This window comes from Bolinopsis microptera, chromosome 5 (genome assembly GCF_026151205.1).
Source record: "Bolinopsis microptera isolate Bmic1 chromosome 5, MBARI_Bmic_1.0, whole genome shotgun sequence".
NCBI lineage: Eukaryota > Metazoa > Ctenophora > Tentaculata > Lobata > Bolinopsidae > Bolinopsis > Bolinopsis microptera.
Window position 1 is genome coordinate 8,655,375 of NC_087076.1, and position 19,805 is coordinate 8,675,179.

At 38.5% G+C, this 19,805-nt stretch overlaps 1 protein-coding gene and 1 long non-coding RNA gene across 3 annotated transcripts; one reads left to right on the forward strand and one right to left on the reverse strand.

Moving 5' to 3' along the window:
- The first annotated feature begins 556 nt into the window (after window positions 1–556).
- LOC134814990 (uncharacterized) lies at window positions 557–5,451 on the forward strand. Of its 2 annotated transcripts, XR_010160204.1 has the most exons (4): window positions 557–609; window positions 869–1,075; window positions 1,353–1,463; window positions 5,361–5,451. It is a non-coding gene; the product is annotated as an uncharacterized LOC134814990 (long non-coding RNA). The 2 variants fall into 2 exon arrangements; XR_010160203.1 differs by lacking the exon at window positions 5,361–5,451 and having other exon boundaries at window positions 1,353–1,684.
- A 10,121-nt stretch (window positions 5,452–15,572) lies between these two features.
- LOC134815086 (protein canopy homolog 1-like) lies at window positions 15,573–19,561 on the reverse strand. The gene is made up of 7 exons (XM_063823562.1): window positions 19,441–19,561; window positions 19,184–19,275; window positions 18,765–18,832; window positions 18,422–18,531; window positions 16,869–17,019; window positions 16,569–16,701; window positions 15,573–16,039 (listed from the first exon to the last, which is right to left on the reverse strand). Exons 1-7 carry the CDS (start codon window positions 19,452–19,454, stop codon window positions 15,990–15,992), a joined length of 618 nt encoding a protein of 205 aa, XP_063679632.1. The 5' UTR covers window positions 19,455–19,561; the 3' UTR covers window positions 15,573–15,989.
- Window positions 19,562–19,805: the final 244 nt, after the last annotated feature.

Sequence of the window (19,805 nt, forward strand, 5' to 3'; positions counted from 1 at the left end):
CAGGAGTAAAACTCCTACATACAATCGGAAAATGATCTGACGGTGTACACTCTTTAAATGTATAATAACCTCCTTTTAAAATAAAATATATATTTTTAACAAATTTGCTGTTAATTAGTACTTGAGTATTTAGTATCCGTGTAAATAAGTCCTCTTTACTGGTTTTTGTCGTTGCTTAGTAACCTTAAAATGTGTGCTTTTAACGGTATAAATACGGTAAATATTTAACTCTGTGAGATTATCATGAACTAATACTCTTCAAAATTTCGTTAGCCAGGACTGATCTAGTGCAAGATGAAGTACTGTTAACTTTTAACGAGAACAAGCAGAGTTAAGTTTTCGTTATGGAGAATGGAGAATGTAAGCAAGTGATTTTTAAATATCATTTTCTACTGATAAGTTTTTAATTTATATTACAACAGGTAAAAACTGTCTTCTTCTCTGTTGGACGTTGGTAGGTTAAACATTTGTGTCATTGTAAACTAAAAGTTAAATTATTTAAACGTAATTAAATTGATACATCTCACTAATTCAATATATTTATCCAGGTGTTTGGGCAGAGTCGGACAGATTTTAGAAAATCGCTAGGGTACCATCCTGCAGAAGATGGTGAACATATTTATTAATAATAAGCACTGCTACATTTGACTAGAATATGATAGAGGAGGGAAAAATCCAACAGGCGAATTAAAAGCCCGTGCTATAATACCACTCTTTCTTAACTTTAACTATCTCATCAATCAAGGTTCTTCAAAACTGTCTTCTTCTCTGTTGGTAGGTTATACATTTGTGTCATTGTAAACTTAAAGTTAAATTATTTAAACGTAATTAAATTGATACATCTCACTAATTCAATATAATTATCCAGGTGTTTGGGCAGAGTCGGACAGATTTTAGAAAAGCGCTAGAGTACCATCCTGCAGAAGACGACGAACAAATTAGCACTGCTACATTTTACTAGAATATGATAGAGGAGTTATACTGTTATTCTCCCCTTTGCTTTTTCGCTGAAGCTCGTTTACAGACAACACTTCCCCTGGAACTGGATCACGATCACGAAAGATAAAACCCGAAGGTGACCTACTCTGATCTTGTTATCTCAGATTCTCACAAAGTAAATTTATCATAATTTCCGCATACCCCTCTAAGTAAGACAGTGCTAATTTAGTCGTTTACTATTATATGTTTCGATGAAATTTTCGAATTTTTTTAATAGACTCAGTTTCTAATGAAATTAAATCGTGAAATCATTTTCTAATGTCATTTATTGTTAACTTGAATGCAACTTGATTGTGAAATAGGTTATTTTATTTCTGTGCAAATTTGTAGACTTTTAAGTCAATTACTTGCAGGATAAGATTTTCAACAGAACCAAGAGCGGTACCCAAATCAACGATGTGGTTTGCAAGGGAAGAAGTGGTCAAATATCCTGTTCAAACTAAACAGAATTCTCGTCAGATCCGGTAAATTTATAATGATTTGATAAAATTATCGATGCAAATGACAATCTTTTAGATTACAAAATCAGTCAAGCAATCTTAACCATATTGTTGCAGATTTTGAACTATACCGCCGCAACCACATATGTTTGTTTGTTTGTTTATAGAACCCGTCCCCAATCTCGTATCGGAAAATGACTAAACTCAGGTCTGAGTGTGAATACGGGTGGTACCTGCAAGAGTGTTCATTAAGCATTTAGAGTTCTGTAAAACTGCAGTTACAATTGTGCTAGAGTATTTTTATTAACCACATATAAACCACCAGATTAAATTTTGAGACACAAATTTACACTTTCTGGCCTTTAGAGAATATCACGCTGTATCAACAAAAACATGTACCTTTTGATCGTTTAAATCGCCCTGGGCAGTGGCACTGCGAGGTATTGACAGCAAATAGGAGCTGTAAATTTGGTTTTCAATTGGTTTAAACAAAACAATGCATGTTTCTCCGCCAATATATTCCTACTAATATGACTAATACTGTGTCTGTGATAAAGCGTACGTAAATAATCGATCGGCTGTGCATGGTCTCCCATGATATTTAATGGTTTATTAGGGATGATGTGGTCCCTGGGAAGGGGCATTCCCAGTTTAACCTACTTACTCTCCAAACTTGGGGTAAATAAAACTTCGCATTATAATTATTATTTATGAAAAGAAAATTGAACATTTCAATTTCCATGATCCATTAGGATATTGTTAATAGCACTTGCTAAGTTTTGTAAAGGAATTAGCAATAACTTTAGTGTCACTTTGGCAGTTGCCAATTTATGGGGATATTTCCGCATTGCATGACATGGACCATTTAAATAATATCTTAATTTGATATTGCGATTATCGAGTCACTCTGAAACAAATTGTGTCTAACTAGACCAAATGTAAACAACAGTTGTGCATGGAAATGGATTGGATATCTACATGAATTTAGTCGAAATTGCATATTGAAAGGTCATTTCATAATAAATTACTCGTATAAACTCATACTTCATACAATTCTAAGTTCTTATGTACATGTTCAATGTTCATGATTCGCTGTAGAATAAAGGGCGGTTCACAAAAAACACTTTTCGTTCAAATAGTTAGATATCACCTCTAATTAGTTGCTCTATAGGGTCAAGAACAACCACAATTTTTTTTGTGTCCCTACGGTTTCGTATAATACTGACTTGTGCCACGCCCATATTTTTCACCAATTTTTAAAAGGTAAAATTCTCTAAATCGTCAATTTAGTCACGAAGGAGTATGGAAAGAGTTCTAAATGTGTGCTCCTCTAATATAAACAGTAGGAAATGGTTAACTTAAGTCGAGGTCTCAGGTCTCTACAATGTCGGGAAGTTCCTGCAGGAATTTGGGCATTGCGCTTGAAGCGCAAGATTCACTGCGCCAAAAGCGAAGGTCGTAGAGACATGAGACCTTGACTAAAGTTAACCATTTCATACCATTGCTATAAGAGTATGCCACTTTCAGAGCCCTGAACACACTCCCATATCTCTTAATCGTCAATTATATGAATTTTACCTGTTAAAATATATCTTCTTTTACTGATATCAATTTAGTTTAACACTGTTAGTTTTTAAAAAGAACATAATACTTCACACCAAACTAACACACAATATGATAATATAGGGTTACTTCTACACACAGACATAACCCTTTATCAACTGTAATATAACATAATTGATTAAAGTATCTATGTCTGGCGAGATATTTGTTTCTGCACACTGAACATGTAGCGAGGAGCCTACACTGCACGTGGGCGAAATTTTCCCGCTTAAACTGACTCGATACTAACTGAAACTCTACACTTTGAATTTCATGGGAGCGTTCACATATGACGTCAGCAGCCGAGGGGGAGGCCGGAGGGGGTTGTGAAATGCTGACGGGAGGAGGGGGGGGGGGGGGGGGGGGGGGGGGGGTTGGGTCGCTCAATGCTGAAAGTTGCTGACAGGCGGGGGGGGGGGTAAAATTTGCCAAAATAGTGCTGATTTCATATGTGAACGCTCCCTATAATAAATGCTCACACTGCATTAACTAAGAATTGAATTTAGCAGTTGGAAGTTTGAGGGCTGAGGCGATTTCTTTTCAAAATTTGTGCCGGCCCCCATTTCTTGCGCCCATTGCGAGCTTGCCCCTTGCTGGTTTAGAGTGGTTACTAGTATGTGTTTGGTGTGTAATAATTACAACCTTGCTATCAAGCTCAACCAAAAATATTAGATCGTAGAGTAAACACTAAACCATGGCCATCTTGTATTGATCTAAAGACGTTTAATGGTTTGTACTGAAATAGTTGCAAACTTTTCCATAACCGTTTTGCTAAGATGACTACGTAATTAATTTTTATAACTGCAATTATACTCAATAGGCGTACGTCATACTATTCTAATGGTAAAATAATAATGGGGCGACATAAGTTGAAGTGTCCGTAGCCTAGGAGCCATCAAAAGTCATTACCCAGGTTCATGGAATGAACGGAAATGAACAAACATGAACATTATCCTCAAAGTGCTCAAAATTGTTCAAAATTGGTCGGAAAGAGTTAATATAGGTCCTAGGAGTAGTCAAACCAAGTTTGGGAATCACTGCATGTCTAGCACCGATGTAACCAATGTGCCAATTTCTTCCCAATAATCGTCCCGAGTATCTGCAGATTTTTGGAACATGGGGACTTCGAAGTATTGGCTGTATTTGAGTGCTGGGAAGCCTCAATTCGTTTTTCTAAGATGGATATAGTTAAAAACTAGGCCTAGGAGCCATCAAAGGTCGCATAACATTACCCATGTTCATGGAATGAACGGAAATGAACAAACATGAACATTATCCTCAAAGTGCTCAAAATCGTTCAAAATTGGTCGGAAAGAGTTTATATTGGTCCTAGGAGTACTCAAACCAAGTTTGGGAATCACTGCATGTCTAGCACCGATGTAACCAATGTGCCAATTTCGTCCCAATAATCGTCCCGAGTATCTGCAGATTTTTGGAACATGGGGACATCAAAGTATTGGCTGTATTTGAGTGCTGGGAAGCCTCAATTCGGTTTTCTAAGATGGATATAGTTAAAAACTAGGCCTAGGAGCCATCAAAAGTCACATAAAATTACCCAGGTTCATGGAATGAACGGAAATGAACAAACATGAACATTATCCTCAAAGTGCTCAAAATTGTTCAAAATTGGTCGGAAAGAGTTAATATTGGTCCTAGGAGTACTCAAACCAAGTTTGGGAATCACTGCATGTCTAGAACCGATGTAACCAATGTTCCAATTTTGTCCCAATAATCCTCCTAAGTATCCCATATTCAATTTTGCGACCAATTTTGTATTATATTTTCGTTAAATTTCCTATCAGAATTATGTACACAATTATTAGCACACGTACCTGAATTCTCTCCAAGTGAAGTTGGCAATTAAAATAATATGTTGTTATGTAATAGGTATTCCAACTTCATGACCGAAATGTTATCACGAGATGTACATGTTCGCTTACTTTGTCATTACTTTATTACGGCAGGCTGCGGTAATCTATAAATAATCATACTTTACACACATTTCTTTACACGCTGTAGGTTCCACATTGCACATTGGCGTATCATATTCCACTTAAAATTAAAAATTACCATGCACACGCACAAATTGCCCATTTTTGTCGATAAATGGTACATAAAAATGTAACCATTTATCGACAGAAATACGATATATATAATGTTCCCGGAATAGTATAACCTAAAAATGACTTGTTTGAAATCAAATATCTAATTAGCCGAGTTCTGATTATATCTTACCAACCTTCCCGATATAATAACACCAGTTTGTATCTAAACATTTGCTCCTAATAGCAACACTGACGTAATGGGTTTTATTTTCAGTTACTGATGGACTGACCTGCCATTGTGTGATACTGATAGTCGCCGAAGGATCTCTCTGACATGAAAACGGCTATACTGACGTCTGACAAAGTTACTCAGAATTCTTTCTTCTCTAATCTCTGACTCTCATTTTGCTGTGCCGGAGCCCGGAATGTCGTGCCCTTATTATTTCTGGAAGATAATGTACTGCTGGGAATAATCTATACTCTATTTCTCCTGAAACTGTAAAACATACAGTAGGTGAGGACATACTAGAATTTTTGGAATATAATTATATGGCTTACAAATACAATTCAGTCACACTGTAGGCTCAATATTGTGAACAGTCATAATTGTGGGTCAAGTTTTTGTAGCTTAATCAGTAATGCATCATGTCTTAACTCCCAAACCATCTGATAAACCGAGTTTCAACCTCTTTGATCAATTAAAATGAATTACTTTCAGTTACTGCCAAAACTTTCTTCTACAAATCCTCTACAATGATGCCGAACGCTTGAACTTGAAGATTGAGTTAATCTTCAAGATGTTGCTCCGATCAAAGAATTTAAGATGACAATTCCAGTTCATAATGTTACACTGTGCACGGGATTTAGAAAGATAAACATTATATATTATAATCCGTTGTTTCAATATTTTGTTTTCTTTGTTAATCACTAACTGATCGATGATCTAACTAGGTTTTATCTCTAACTTAAACTGTGATCTGAGAGAAGCTTTATCGAGTTGGACTTTCTGTTCCATTTGTTCCGCGGAACAATATTTGACGAAAGTCGATTATCTTGAGATCCTACTGATAAATTTTCTTTAAACTTTCCAGATAGTTGTATGGCTATAAGACGGATATTCTGTGCGATTTTGGGCGAATTTCTATGTGCCCAACCTGATATATGACTTCAAACACAAGAAAATATCTCAAAATGGCGGTTTCTAGCGGAACGCAGGCATATATTTCAAGATCCTACTGATAAATTTTCTTTAAACTTTCCAGATAGTTGTATGGCTGTAAGACGGATATTCTGTGCGATTTTGGGCGAATTTCTATGTGCCAAACCTGAGATATGACTTCAAACACAAGAAAATATCTCAAATTGGCGCGTTCTAGCGGAACGTAGGCACATATTTCGAGATCCTACTGATAAATTTTCTTTAAATTTTCCAGATAGTTGTATGGCTATGAGACAGATAATCTGAGCAAGTTTGGGCGAATTTCTATGTGCCAAACTTGAGATATGACTTCAAACTCATGAAAACATCTCAAATTGGCGGTTTCGGAACGATATTTGACGAAACTCGATTATTTTGAGATCCTACTGATAAATTTTCTTTAAACTTTCCAGATAGTTGTATGGCTATGAGACGGATATTCTGTGCGATTTTGGGCGAATTTCTATGTGTCAAACCTGAGATATGACTTCAAACACAAGAAAATATCTCAAAATGGCGGTTTCTAGCGGAACGCATGCACATATTTCGAGATCCTACTGATAAATTTTCTTTAAATTTTCCAGATAGTTGTATGGCTATGAGACGGATATTCTGTGCGATTTTGGGCGAATTTCTATGTGCCAAACCTGAGATATGACTTCAAACACAAGAAAATATCTCAAATTGGCGCATTCTAGCGGAACGCAGGCACATATTTCGAGATCCTACTGATAAATTTTCTTTAAATTTTCCAGATAGTTGTATGGCTATGAGACAGATAATCTGAGCAAGTTTGGGAGAATTTCTATGTGCCAAACTTGAGATATGACTTCAAACTCATGAAAACATCTCAAATTGGCGGTTTCGGAACAATATTTGACGAAAGTCGATTATCTTGAGATCCTACTGATAAATTTTCTTTAAACTTTCCAGATAGTTGTATGGCTTTAAGACGGATATTCTGAGCGATTTTGGGCGAATTTCTATGTGCCAAACCTGAGATATGACTTCAAACACAAGAAAATATCTCAAATTGGCGCGTTCTAGCGGAACGTAGGCACATATTTCGAGATCCTACTGATAAATTTTCTTTAAATTTTCCAGATAGTTGTATGGCTATGAGACAGATAATCTGAGCAAGTTTGGGCGAATTTCTATGTGCCAAACTTGAGATATGACTTCAAACTCATGAAAACATCTCAAATTGGCGGTTTCGGAACGATATTTGACGAAAGTCGATTATTTTGAGATCCTACTGATAAATTTTCTTTAAACTTTCCAGATAGATGTATGGCTATGAGACGGATATTCTGTGCGATTTTGGGCGAATTTCTATGTGTCAAACCTGAGATATGACTTCAAACACAAGAAAATATCTCAAAATGGCGGTTTCTAGCGGAACGCATGCACATATTTCGAGATCCTACTGATAAATTTTCTTTAAATTTTCCAGATAGTTGTATGGCTATGAGACGGATATTCTGTGCGATTTTGGGCGAATTTCTATGTGCCAAACCTGAGATATGACTTCAAACACAAGAAAATATCTCAAATTGGCGCATTCTAGCGGAACGCAGGCACATATTTCGAGATCCTACTGATAAATTTTCTTTAAATTTTCCAGATAGTTGTATGGCTATGAGACAGATAATCTGAGCAAGTTTGGGAGAATTTCTATGTGCCAAACTTGAGATATGACTTCAAACTCATGAAAACATCTCAAATTGGCGGTTTCGGAACAATATTTGACGAAAGTCGATTATCTTGAGATCCTACTGATAAATTTTCTTTAAACTTTCCAGATAGTTGTATGGCTATAAGACGGATATTCTGAGCGATTTTGGGCGAATTTCTATGTGCCAAACCTGAGATATGACTTCAAACACAAGAAAATATCTCAAATTGGCGCGTTCTAGCGGAACGTAGGCACATATTTCGAGATCCTACTGATAAATTTTCTTTAAATTTTCCAGATAGTTGTATGGCTATGAGACAGATAATCTGAGCAAGTTTGGGCGAATTTCTATGTGCCAAACTTGAGATATGACTTCAAACTCATGAAAACATCTCAAATTGGCGGTTTCGGAACGATATTTGACGAAAGTCGATTATTTTGAGATCCTACTGATAAATTTTCTTTAAACTTTCCAGATAGATGTATGGCTATGAGACGGATATTCTGTGCGATTTTGGGCGAATTTCTATCTGCCAAACCTGAGATATGACTTCAAACACAAGAAAATATCTCAAAATGGCGGTTTCTAGCGGAACGCATGCACATATTTCGAGATCCTACTGATAAATTTTCTTTAAACTTTCCAGATAGTTGTATGGCTATGAGACCGATATTCTGTGCGATTTTGGGCGAATTTCTATGTGCCAAACCTGAGATATGACTTCAAACACAAGAAAATATCTCAAATTGGCGCGTTCTAGCGGAATGCAGGCACATATTTCAAGATCCTACTGATAAATTTTCTTTAAACTTTCCAGATAGTAGTATGGCTATAAGACAGATAATCTGAGCAAGTTTGGGCGAATTTCTATGTGCCAAACCTGAGATATGACTTCAAACACAAGAAAATATCTCAAATTGGCGCGTTCTAGCGGAACGCAGGCACATATTTCGAGATCCTACTGATAAATTTTCTTTAAATTTTCCAGATAGTTGTATGGCTATGAGACAGATAATCTGAGCAAGTTTGGGCGAATTTCTATGTGCCAAACTTGAGATATGACTTCAAACTCATGAAAACATCTCAAATTGGCGGTTTCGGAACGATATTTGACGAAACTCGATTATTTTGAGATCCTACTGATAAATTTTCTTTAAACTTTCCAGATAGTTGTATGGCTATGAGACGGATATTCTGTGCGATTTTGGGCGAATTTCTATGTGTCAAACCTGAGATATGACTTCAAACACAAGAAAATATCTCAAAATGGCGGTTTCTAGCGGAACGCATGCACATATTTCGAGATCCTACTGATAAATTTTCTTTAAATTTTCCAGATAGTTGTATGGCTATCAGACGGATATTCTGTGCGATTTTGGGCGAATTTCTATGTGCCAAACCTGAGATATGACTTCAAACACAAGAAAATATCTCAAATTGGCGCATTCTAGCGGAACGCAGGCACATATTTCGAGATCCTACTAATAAATTTTCTTTAAATTTTCCAGATAGTTGTATGGCTATGAGACAGATAATCTGAGCAAGTTTGGGAGAATTTCTATGTGCCAAACTTGAGATATGACTTCAAACTCATGAAAACATCTCAAATTGGCGGTTTCGGAACAATATTTGACGAAAGTCGATTATCTTGAGATCCTACTGATAAATTTTCTTTAAACTTTCCAGATAGTTGTATGGCTATAAGACGGATATTCTGAGCGATTTTGGGCGAATTTCTATGTGCCAAACCTGAGATATGACTTCAAACACAAGAAAATATCTCAAATTGGCGCGTTCTAGCGGAACGTAGGCACATATTTCGAGATCCTACTGATAAATTTTCTTTAAATTTTCCAGATAGTTGTATGGCTATGAGACAGATAATCTGAGCAAGTTTGGGCGAATTTCTATGTGCCAAACCTGAGATATGACTTCAAACACAAGAAAATATCTCAAATTGGCGCGTTCTAGCGGAACGCAGGCACATATTTCGAGATCCTACTGATAAATTTTCTTTAAATTTTCCAGATAGTTGTATGGCTATGAGACAGATAATCTGAGCAAGTTTGGGCGAATTTCTATGTGCCAAACTTGAGATATGACTTCAAACTCATGAAAACATCTCAAATTGGCGGTTTCGGAACGATATTTGACGAAACTCGATTATTTTGAGATCCTACTGATAAATTTTCTTTAAACTTTCCAGATAGTTGTATGGCTATGAGACGGATATTCTGTGCGATTTTGGGCGAATTTCTATGTGTCAAACCTGAGATATGACTTCAAACACAAGAAAATATCTCAAAATGGCGGTTTCTAGCGGAACGCATGCACATATTTCGAGATCCTACTGATAAATTTTCTTTAAATTTTCCAGATAGTTGTATGGCTATCAGACGGATATTCTGTGCGATTTTGGGCGAATTTCTATGTGCCAAACCTGAGATATGACTTCAAACACAAGAAAATATCTCAAATTGGCGCATTCTAGCGGAACGCAGGCACATATTTCGAGATCCTACTAATAAATTTTCTTTAAATTTTCCAGATAGTTGTATGGCTATGAGACAGATAATCTGAGCAAGTTTGGGAGAATTTCTATGTGCCAAACTTGAGATATGACTTCAAACTCATGAAAACATCTCAAATTGGCGGTTTCGGAACAATATTTGACGAAAGTCGATTATCTTGAGATCCTACTGATAAATTTTCTTTAAACTTTCCAGATAGTTGTATGGCTATAAGACGGATATTCTGAGCGATTTTGGGCGAATTTCTATGTGCCAAACCTGAGATATGACTTCAAACACAAGAAAATATCTCAAATTGGCGCGTTCTAGCGGAACGTAGGCACATATTTCGAGATCCTACTGATAAATTTTCTTTAAATTTTCCAGATAGTTGTATGGCTATGAGACAGATAATCTGAGCAAGTTTGGGCGAATTTCTATGTGCCAAACTTGAGATATGACTTCAAACTCATGAAAACATCTCAAATTGGCGGTTTCGGAACGATATTTGACGAAAGTCGATTATTTTGAGATCCTACTGATCAATTTTCTTTTAACTTTCCAGATAGATGTATGGCTATGAGACGGATATTCTGTGCGATTTTGGGCGAATTTCTATCTGCCAAACCTGAGATATGACTTCAAACACAAGAAAATATCTCAAAATGGCGGTTTCTAGCGGAACGCATGCACATATTTCGAGATCCTACTGATAAATTTTCTTTAAACTTTCCAGATAGTTGTATGGCTATGAGACCGATATTCTGTGCGATTTTGGGCGAATTTCTATGTGCCAAACCTGAGATATGACTTCAAACACAAGAAAATATCTCAAATTGGCGCGTTCTAGCAGAACGCAGGCACATATTTCAAGATCCTACTGATAAATTTTCTTTAAACTTTCCAGATAGTAGTATGGCTATAAGACAGATAATCTGAGCAAGTTTGGGCGAATTTCTATGTGCCAAACCTGAGATATGACTTCAAACACAAGAAAATATCTCAAATTGGCGCGTTCTAGCGGAACGCAGGCACATATTTCGAGATCCTACTGATAAATTTTCTTTAAATTTTCCAGATAGTTGTATGGCTATGAGACAGATAATCTGAGCAAGTTTGGGCGAATTTCTATGTGCCAAACTTGAGATATGACTTCAAACTCATGAAAACATCTCAAATTGGCGGTTTCGGAACGATATTTGACGAAACTCGATTATTTTGAGATCCTACTGATAAATTTTCTTTAAACTTTCCAGATAGTTGTATGGCTATGAGACGGATATTCTGTGCGATTTTGGGCGAATTTCTATGTGTCAAACCTGAGATATGACTTCAAACACAAGAAAATATCTCAAAATGGCGGTTTCTAGCGGAACGCATGCACATATTTCGAGATCCTACTGATAAATTTTCTTTAAATTTTCCAGATAGTTGTATGGCTATCAGACGGATATTCTGTGCGATTTTGGGCGAATTTCTATGTGCCAAACCTGAGATATGACTTCAAACACAAGAAAATATCTCAAATTGGCGCGTTCTAGCGGAACGTAGGCACATATTTCGAGATCCTACTGATAAATTTTCTTTAAACTTTCTAGATAGTTAAATAGTTACATGGCTATAAGACGGATAATCTGAGCGAGTTTGGGCGAATTTCTATGTGTCAAACTCGAGATATGACTTTAAACACAAGAAAATATCTTAAATTGGCGCGTTCTCTTCCTCCTCCTCAGTCTTCCTCCTCCTAAGTCATACTCCTCCTCGTCAGTCCTCCTCCTCCTCATCAGTCCTCCTCCTCCTCATCAGTCCTCCTCCTCCACCTCATCCTCCTCTTTCTCATCCTCCTCATCCACCTCCTCTTCCTCATCTTCCCCCTCCTCTCCCTCCCCCTCATCCCCTCCTCCTCCTCCTCAGTTCTCCTCATCATCATCCTCCTCCTCCTCCTGAGTCCTCCTCCTCTTGAGTATCCCTGAGTCCTCCTCCTCCTGAGTTCACCTCCTCCTGAGTCCTCTTCCTCCTCCACCTCTTCCTCCTGAGTCCTCCTCTTCCTGAGTCCTCCTCCACCTTATCTCCCTCCTCCCCTCATCCCAGTCCTCCTTTTCCTCCTCCTCCTGAGTCATCCTCCTCCTCCTTCTCCTTAGTCCTCCACCTCCTCCTTCTCCTTAGTCCTCCTCCTCGTCAGTCCTCCTCCTCCTCCTCATCAGTCGTCCTGCCTCACCTCCTCCTTATCCTCCTCCTCCTGCCTCACCTCCTCCTTATCCTCCTCCTCCTCCCCCTCCTCTCCTCCCTCCCACTCATCCCCTCCTCCTCCTCCTCCTCAGTCCTCCTCCTCCTCTTCAGTCCTCCTCCTCCTCCACCTCCTTCTCCTCCTCCACCTCCTGCTCCTCCTCCACTTCCTTCTCCTCCTCCTCCTCCTCCTCCTCCACCTCCTTCTCCTCCTCTTCCCCCTCATCCCCTACTCATCCTCCTCTTCAGTCCTCCTCCTCCTCCTTTTCCTCCTCAGTCCTCCTCCTCAGTCCTCATATTCATCTTCCTCCTCCTGAATCCTCCTCCTCCTGAGTCCCCCTGAGTCCTCCTCCCCCACCTCCTTCAACTCCTCCTCCTCTCCCTCGTCCCCCTCATCCCTTCCTCGTCCTCCTCATCAGTCCTCCTCCTCGTCAGTCCTCCTCCTTCTCATCAGTCCTCACTCCTCCTCGTCCACCTCCTTCTCCTCCTTCTCTTCCTCCTCCTCATCCTCCTCAGTCCTCCTCCTCCTCCTCAGTCCTTCTCCTCCTCCTGGCTCCTCATCAGTCGTCTTCTCCTCCTCCTCCCCCTCATCCCCTCCTCCTCCTCCTCCTCAGTCCTCCTTCTCATCCTCAGTCTTTCTTTTCCTCCTCAGTCTTCCTCATCCTCATCTTCCTCCTCCTCCTGAGTCCTCCTCCTCCTGAGTCCTCCTCCTGAGTCCTTATCCTCCTCCTGAGTCTTCCTCCTCCTGAGTCCTCCTCCTCCTGAGTCCTCCTCCTCCTGAGTCCTCTTCCTCCTCCACCTCCTCCTCTTCCTCAGTCCTCCTAAGTCCCCATCCTCCTCCTCCTCCTGAGTCCTCCTCCTCCTGAGTCCACACTCCACATCCTCCTCAGTCCTCTTCCTCCTCCACCTCTTTCTCCTCCTCCTCCTCCTCCTTCTCCTCAGTCCTCCTCCTTCTAAGTCCACCTCCTCCTGAGTCCTCTTCCCCCTACACCTCCTCCTGCATATATGCCTGCGTTCCGCTAGAACGGGCCAATTTGAGATATTTTCTTGTGTTTGAAGTCATATCTCAAGTTTGGCACATAGAAATTCGCCCAAACTCGCTCAGATTATCCGTCTTATAGCCATGTAACTATCTGGAAAGTTTAAAGAAATGTTATTATTCAGATCTCGAAATATATGCCTGCGTTCCGCTAGAATGCGCCAATTTGAGATATTTTCTTGTGTTTGAAGTCATATCTCAAGTTTGGCACATAGAAATTCGCCCAAACTCGCTTAGATTATCCGTCTTATAGCCATGTAACTATCTGGAAAGTTTAAAGAAATTCTATCATTCAGATCTCCAAATATATGCCTGCGTTCCGCTAGAAGGCACCAATTTGAGATATTTTCTTGTGTTTGAAGTCATATCTCAAATTTGGCACATGAAAATTCGCCCAAACTCGCTCAGATTATCCGTATTATAGCCATGTAACAATCTGGAAAGTTTTAAAAAATTCTATCATTCAGATCTCGAGATATATGACTTTTTTCCGCTAGAAATCGCCAATTTGGAGATATTTTCTTGTGTTTGAAGTCACATCTCAAATTTGGCACATAGAAACTCGCCCAAAATCGCACAGATTATCTGTCTTATAGCCATACAACTATCTGGAAAGTTTAAAGAAAATTTATCGGTAGGATCTTGAAATATGTGCCTGCGTTCCGCTAGAAACCGCCATTTTGAGATATTTTCTTGTGTTTGAAGTCATATCTCCATTTTGGCATATAGAAATTCTCCCAAACTGTCACACATTATCTGTCATATAGCCATGTAACTATCTGGAAAGTTTAAAGAAAATCTATCAGTCAGATCTTGAGAAAATCAAAATTATATTCTAAGTTATTCACTAAAACACTCGATTTTCGATCTTTTTATTTGGAACAGATTTGTCGAAAGTCCTTCTGGCTTTATCAGTGTGTAGTGTGCGTGCAGTACTGCGCCGTGACATAATAGGACAAAAAGTACCTGCCACCAATGGTCAACACCAAAAGCGCGGCGTACTGCGCGCGACCAACTTTTTCGCCCGTACAATATATGGAACAGATATTTTACGAGTATCACCCGTTAACGATGTAGCGCGCCGGGCTAGTCCATTAACAAAGGACAAGCACAGCACACAGGATGTAAAATAATTATTTAACTTAATTTCTTCATAGTGACATGAGTTTTTTTACCTGAGGACCCCAGGCTATTATGTTCATTAACATAATAACATAATTGAATAAAGATTTGGCGGAATGACAGGCTGAGCGCGGCCCAGTAAGAGTTTTTTTGTATCACGCGGTGACCCCCACGGTCGCTTCACTATAGAGATTTGCTTCACTGTAGAGTTTCGACGATACAGGGGGAGCCGCGCACTCGTGCGCGGCGGGTCATACAACGTATGACAAAGTTTTTTGTGGTTGCGTGCGCTCAAGTTAACCTAGTCACTATTCGCATATTATTTGTAGCGCGATGCACTACTGGGTCGCGCGCGCATCAAATAATGCTTCGGTAGATCGGCGAGATGCACCACTGTGCCTCACCGAGCTGCGAAGGATTGACATCGTGAATCAAGCATATTATATATATGAATTACTGGTATAAATTTCTTCGAAGTACTTATATATTAACGCTTGACGGATGTTACTCGTCTAAATTTCTTCGAAGTAGCGCGCGCCGCTTTCTTCTCGAATTATCTGATATCAGGCAAGTGCTACAAAGTAGCGGACGGCGGGTTAGTCTATTAATAATGACAAATCATGCAAGGTCCACATAGGAAACAACTACAATTTGAATTTTTTTTACAAACAATGAAGATTGACCGTTTTTAGTTTGAATCATAGAAAAATACGAATTTTGTAACTACATTATAAACTATGAGTAAACAATACCAAATACGCAGCTGCACTGACAACTATATTTGAGCAGCATATCATCGATGTTATCTTCAATATAGTATGATATATTCAATAAGATTGTAGTGGCGCTTGTATGATTATGAAGAATGGAAATAATTGATTTCAATATGAAATCACAATGGAAGAAAAGCCAAAACTTGATCAATAGTACAATAACTTAATATGAAAGTTGTGTATTCGATTCCAAACACTTGCTCTATTTGAACATAATAAACTTAAACCCTCCATTTAATTTAAAAATATGATATATATCGTTAGTGATTAGAATATGAACTTAATTAATCTCAAATAAATAAGTTAACAGTGAACAAATTTGAGCTGAGTTTATATTTTGAATATCTTTTTCAATGCCCTTACAATTCGGTCTTTGCAAGCGTCTTGTGGAAGTCCGGAGAACAGAAATCTGAAAATAATTCAAAATATGAATCAAATTAATGATACAGAATAAATCCGGCACTATGTTTGTAATGGAACTTAAATCCCTAAAAACAGTATTTGGCTGTCATGTGAACACAAGTACAATTACAGAAATCTATCTTATCTCTCTCTCTCTCTCTCTCTCTCTCTCTCTCTCTCTCTCTCTCTCTCTCTCTCTCTCTCTCTCTCTCTCTCTCTCTCTCTCTCTCTCTCTCTCTCTCTCTCTCTCTCTCTCTCTCTCTCTCTCTCTCTCTCTCTCTCTCTCTCTCTCTCTCTCTCTCTCTCTCTCTCTCTCTCTCTCTCTCTCTCTCTCTCTCTCTCTCTCTCTCTCTCTCTCTCTCTCTCTCTCTCTCTCTCTCTCTCTCTCTCTCTCTCTCTCTCTCTCTCTCTCTCTCTCTCTCTCTCTCTCTCTCTCTCTCTCTCTCTCTCTCTCTCTCTCTCTCTCTCTCTCTCTCTCTCTCTCTCTCTCTCTCTCTCTCTCTCTCTCTCTCTCTCTCTCTCTCTCTCTCTCTTACCTTTATCATTACAAAGCCTTTTCAGGGCTTTCTTCAGAGGACTCTTCCTCTTCTCGACAAAACTCTTACTCTGCACAAGCTTCACGAACACTTCCACTATCTCGTCCTCGTACTTTTCCACAAAAGAAAAGCACTGAAATTGTTGGAAATTAATGGGCGTACTGTTTTATGTACTGCTAAGTGCTCAAGTAGCAGAATTCGGCCCAAATCGAATGTCTGCAAGCTTACAAACGAAACACCAAAAATAAACACACCAAAAACATTCACAACTCGGGTATTATATGAAAAGATTGAACTTACGGCACGCTTTATTTTGTCAGGAGTGACTTCTTTATCCTGGATATTAATCTTACTGCCGTCCAAGTCGACGGGATCACCCCGCAAACTGTTCATACGTTGGATATGAGGCATCTTGTTAATAGGATCGTAACCCATCTGGACGTAGTGCCAACTGAAATTAAATACCGTTACACCACAGGGAAATGTTTTTGTGGTGGTATTCGCAGTTACACAATTCCTGAATTCCTTTACATAAAGTGTAATAACAGCTTGTCTTAACCACAGGAAATATTATGGCGAGTGTTACTCAATAACTGCGACCAAAGAATTCAAGTATTTTACAATTACATCGTTTACACAGTCACAATTATAAAACAGGAATTAGCAAAGTCAACAGTTGCGACAGTGAAAGCAGTATTAATGACATTCTCACTTTTCAGAACTAAGTGCCTAATATAATTAAGATAGAACATCTAAACAGTTTTATTCCTGTTCCATATGATCGAGGATAGTCAGGGCTACAAAACCTGACCAAGTTTAGCTCAATCCAGTACTGCGCGTTCAAGATATGAGGTTAAATATACCAAAAATAGAGGTTTTCTGGTGTGACATCATTGTAAATTATTTGGAGTATAACCTCAATATCTCACAAACTATACATTTGTGGTCTTTCTGAGTTACACTATCTGTTTCCTTTGGCAATTTCGGTTCAGAGTCAATTAAGTTTGAAACAAAATCTCAGTATATGTGAAAGGACTGAGGATATCAAGTTTGTAAAAGCGCGCGCGCGCGCGCACACACATATTTTTTATAGAAATTCTTTCACCATCCTGTAGCACTCATGTGCTGAGTAGGATAGCATTCAAATCATGTCTTTAAAAGATTTAGATAGATACTGAGGGAGAAAATTCATGTTTGTAAAAGCGCGCGCGCGCGCGCATGGCCCAGACTATATCAATGGACGGCCACGGGAGGATAAAAGTACTTTCATACACACCAGCATGCTCATTGATGGCTTAAAATGAAGCTAAGACATACTCCTATCAGATCCACCATAAGTTAGATACCATAATAATCATTAAATGTGTCTAAAATGAGGAAGCTTTGACAAGTGCGAGTGGTTTTGGCAAATTTTGGTATAAAATGGGCCCTGAGATCATATTTTTCTCATTAAAATCACATATATCACGAATATTTATGTGTGTTGGGTGTATCCTCATTGGTATCAACCATTTCAATCATCTAGAGCAGCTTTCCTGATTCTTTATCTCATGAAAATGGGCAAAAAAGCTCATAAATAGTCCAAAATCGGTCATTTTCGCCGCTTTAATAACCTCATTCCTGGCACCCAGAACACTTTGGGTACTCAAAACATGATTTTTCGGATACCTCAGACCCCTAACTAGCACATGGAGCCAGAAAGAACAGCATGTAGGGACTTCTAAATTTCCATGGTTGAGAACCCAATGTCACACTATTCGTTCATTAATCCTGCTTTCACTGGCATGACAAATCGGAGTTTTCCTAGTGTTCATTGTTTAGGATAATGATAGAAATAATGGTTGCAAATGTACCTGTTATCACAGACAAGGTCCAATATTTCCGTTATATGAGAATCACTGAGAAGATAGGGAATCTTCTTTTGTTTGTACTCTCCTTCTGGTGTGATTCCAGACTGACCAGTCTGACAAGTTGAAACATTATAGGTTGTGGTTAAAAGATTGATAGTCGGGGTGCAAAAACACATAAATATGACACCTTGCATTATTATTACCTCGTGAAGATTTATACTGACAGTAAGGTTGCACAGAGAACACGGAAATGGAACCTTGTATTATTATTATTGGTAATATAAAAAGCATGAGAATCTTAGGAAATAACGAATGGATAAGTAAATAGTTCAGTCTTGAAACATACCTCTATCTTAGCTTTAGGATTGACTTTTTCGAATTTGAAGGAGATTTCATCAACAACAAGTCTGCAAGCTGAGAGAGAGGGATTGTTATGATTGTATGGAAATATTATGCTGTTGAAATGGTATAATAACAACAGAGTAACCGCCGTAACTATCATTTGGCAGCATTAGAGAGTACCAAACTTATCAATATCACTTAAAATCCCCTGTAAATACAATAACTGCAAAAATAACTTTATTGGGTCGGCAGCTCATGATTGGCAAGGTTGAAGTATTGATAATACTGCAGTACAAGTAGTAGTAGTAGTAGTAGTAGTAGTATTAGTAGTAGTAGTAGTATTAGTAGTAGTAGTAGTATTAGTAGTAGTAGTAGTATTAGTAGTAGTAGTAGTAGTAGTAGTAGTAGTAGTAAGTTACTTACTGGTACATTTCAGCTCATCCTCGTAAATAAACTCTTGTTTGAAGGATGGAAGTTGAGCTGAACACAGCGTCAATATGGCAACCGTGAATAATCTGTAATGAGAATAGCGTTAATACTCCTGGTTTCCAGACAGATACAGCCAGCAAAAAAACTCAGCGTATACTTGAACCAAAATTAAAAGCTGATGATAAAGATAATTTGATGGAGTAAAAAACAAAGAATAAAACGTAGCCAAGAAAAAAACGAGAATTACTAACAGCAGATGATCCATTTAGGGGTGGGTGAATGAAACTAAAACGACTTCAAAGCGAGGTACTGAGAGTGAGACCAGCAGCTGCTACTGCACTATATATCACCACGTGCACATGTACCTACAAAGAGACACGTAGCTTAGCAACTACAACCCATCACGTGTCTATCACGTGGTCTCCACAAAAACTTGTTATATTGTTAAGGGACACAGAGGGACAAAGAAAGTTAGCGTTTAAGTGACGTGTTCAAACAGGAGGAGGGTACCTGCACCATCTTATATAAGCCACATTGAAATTAGATATGGGGTTATTAGTTATTACAGTATAATTACATGATAACCACACTTGAAGTTAACCAGGATAAATTGTCT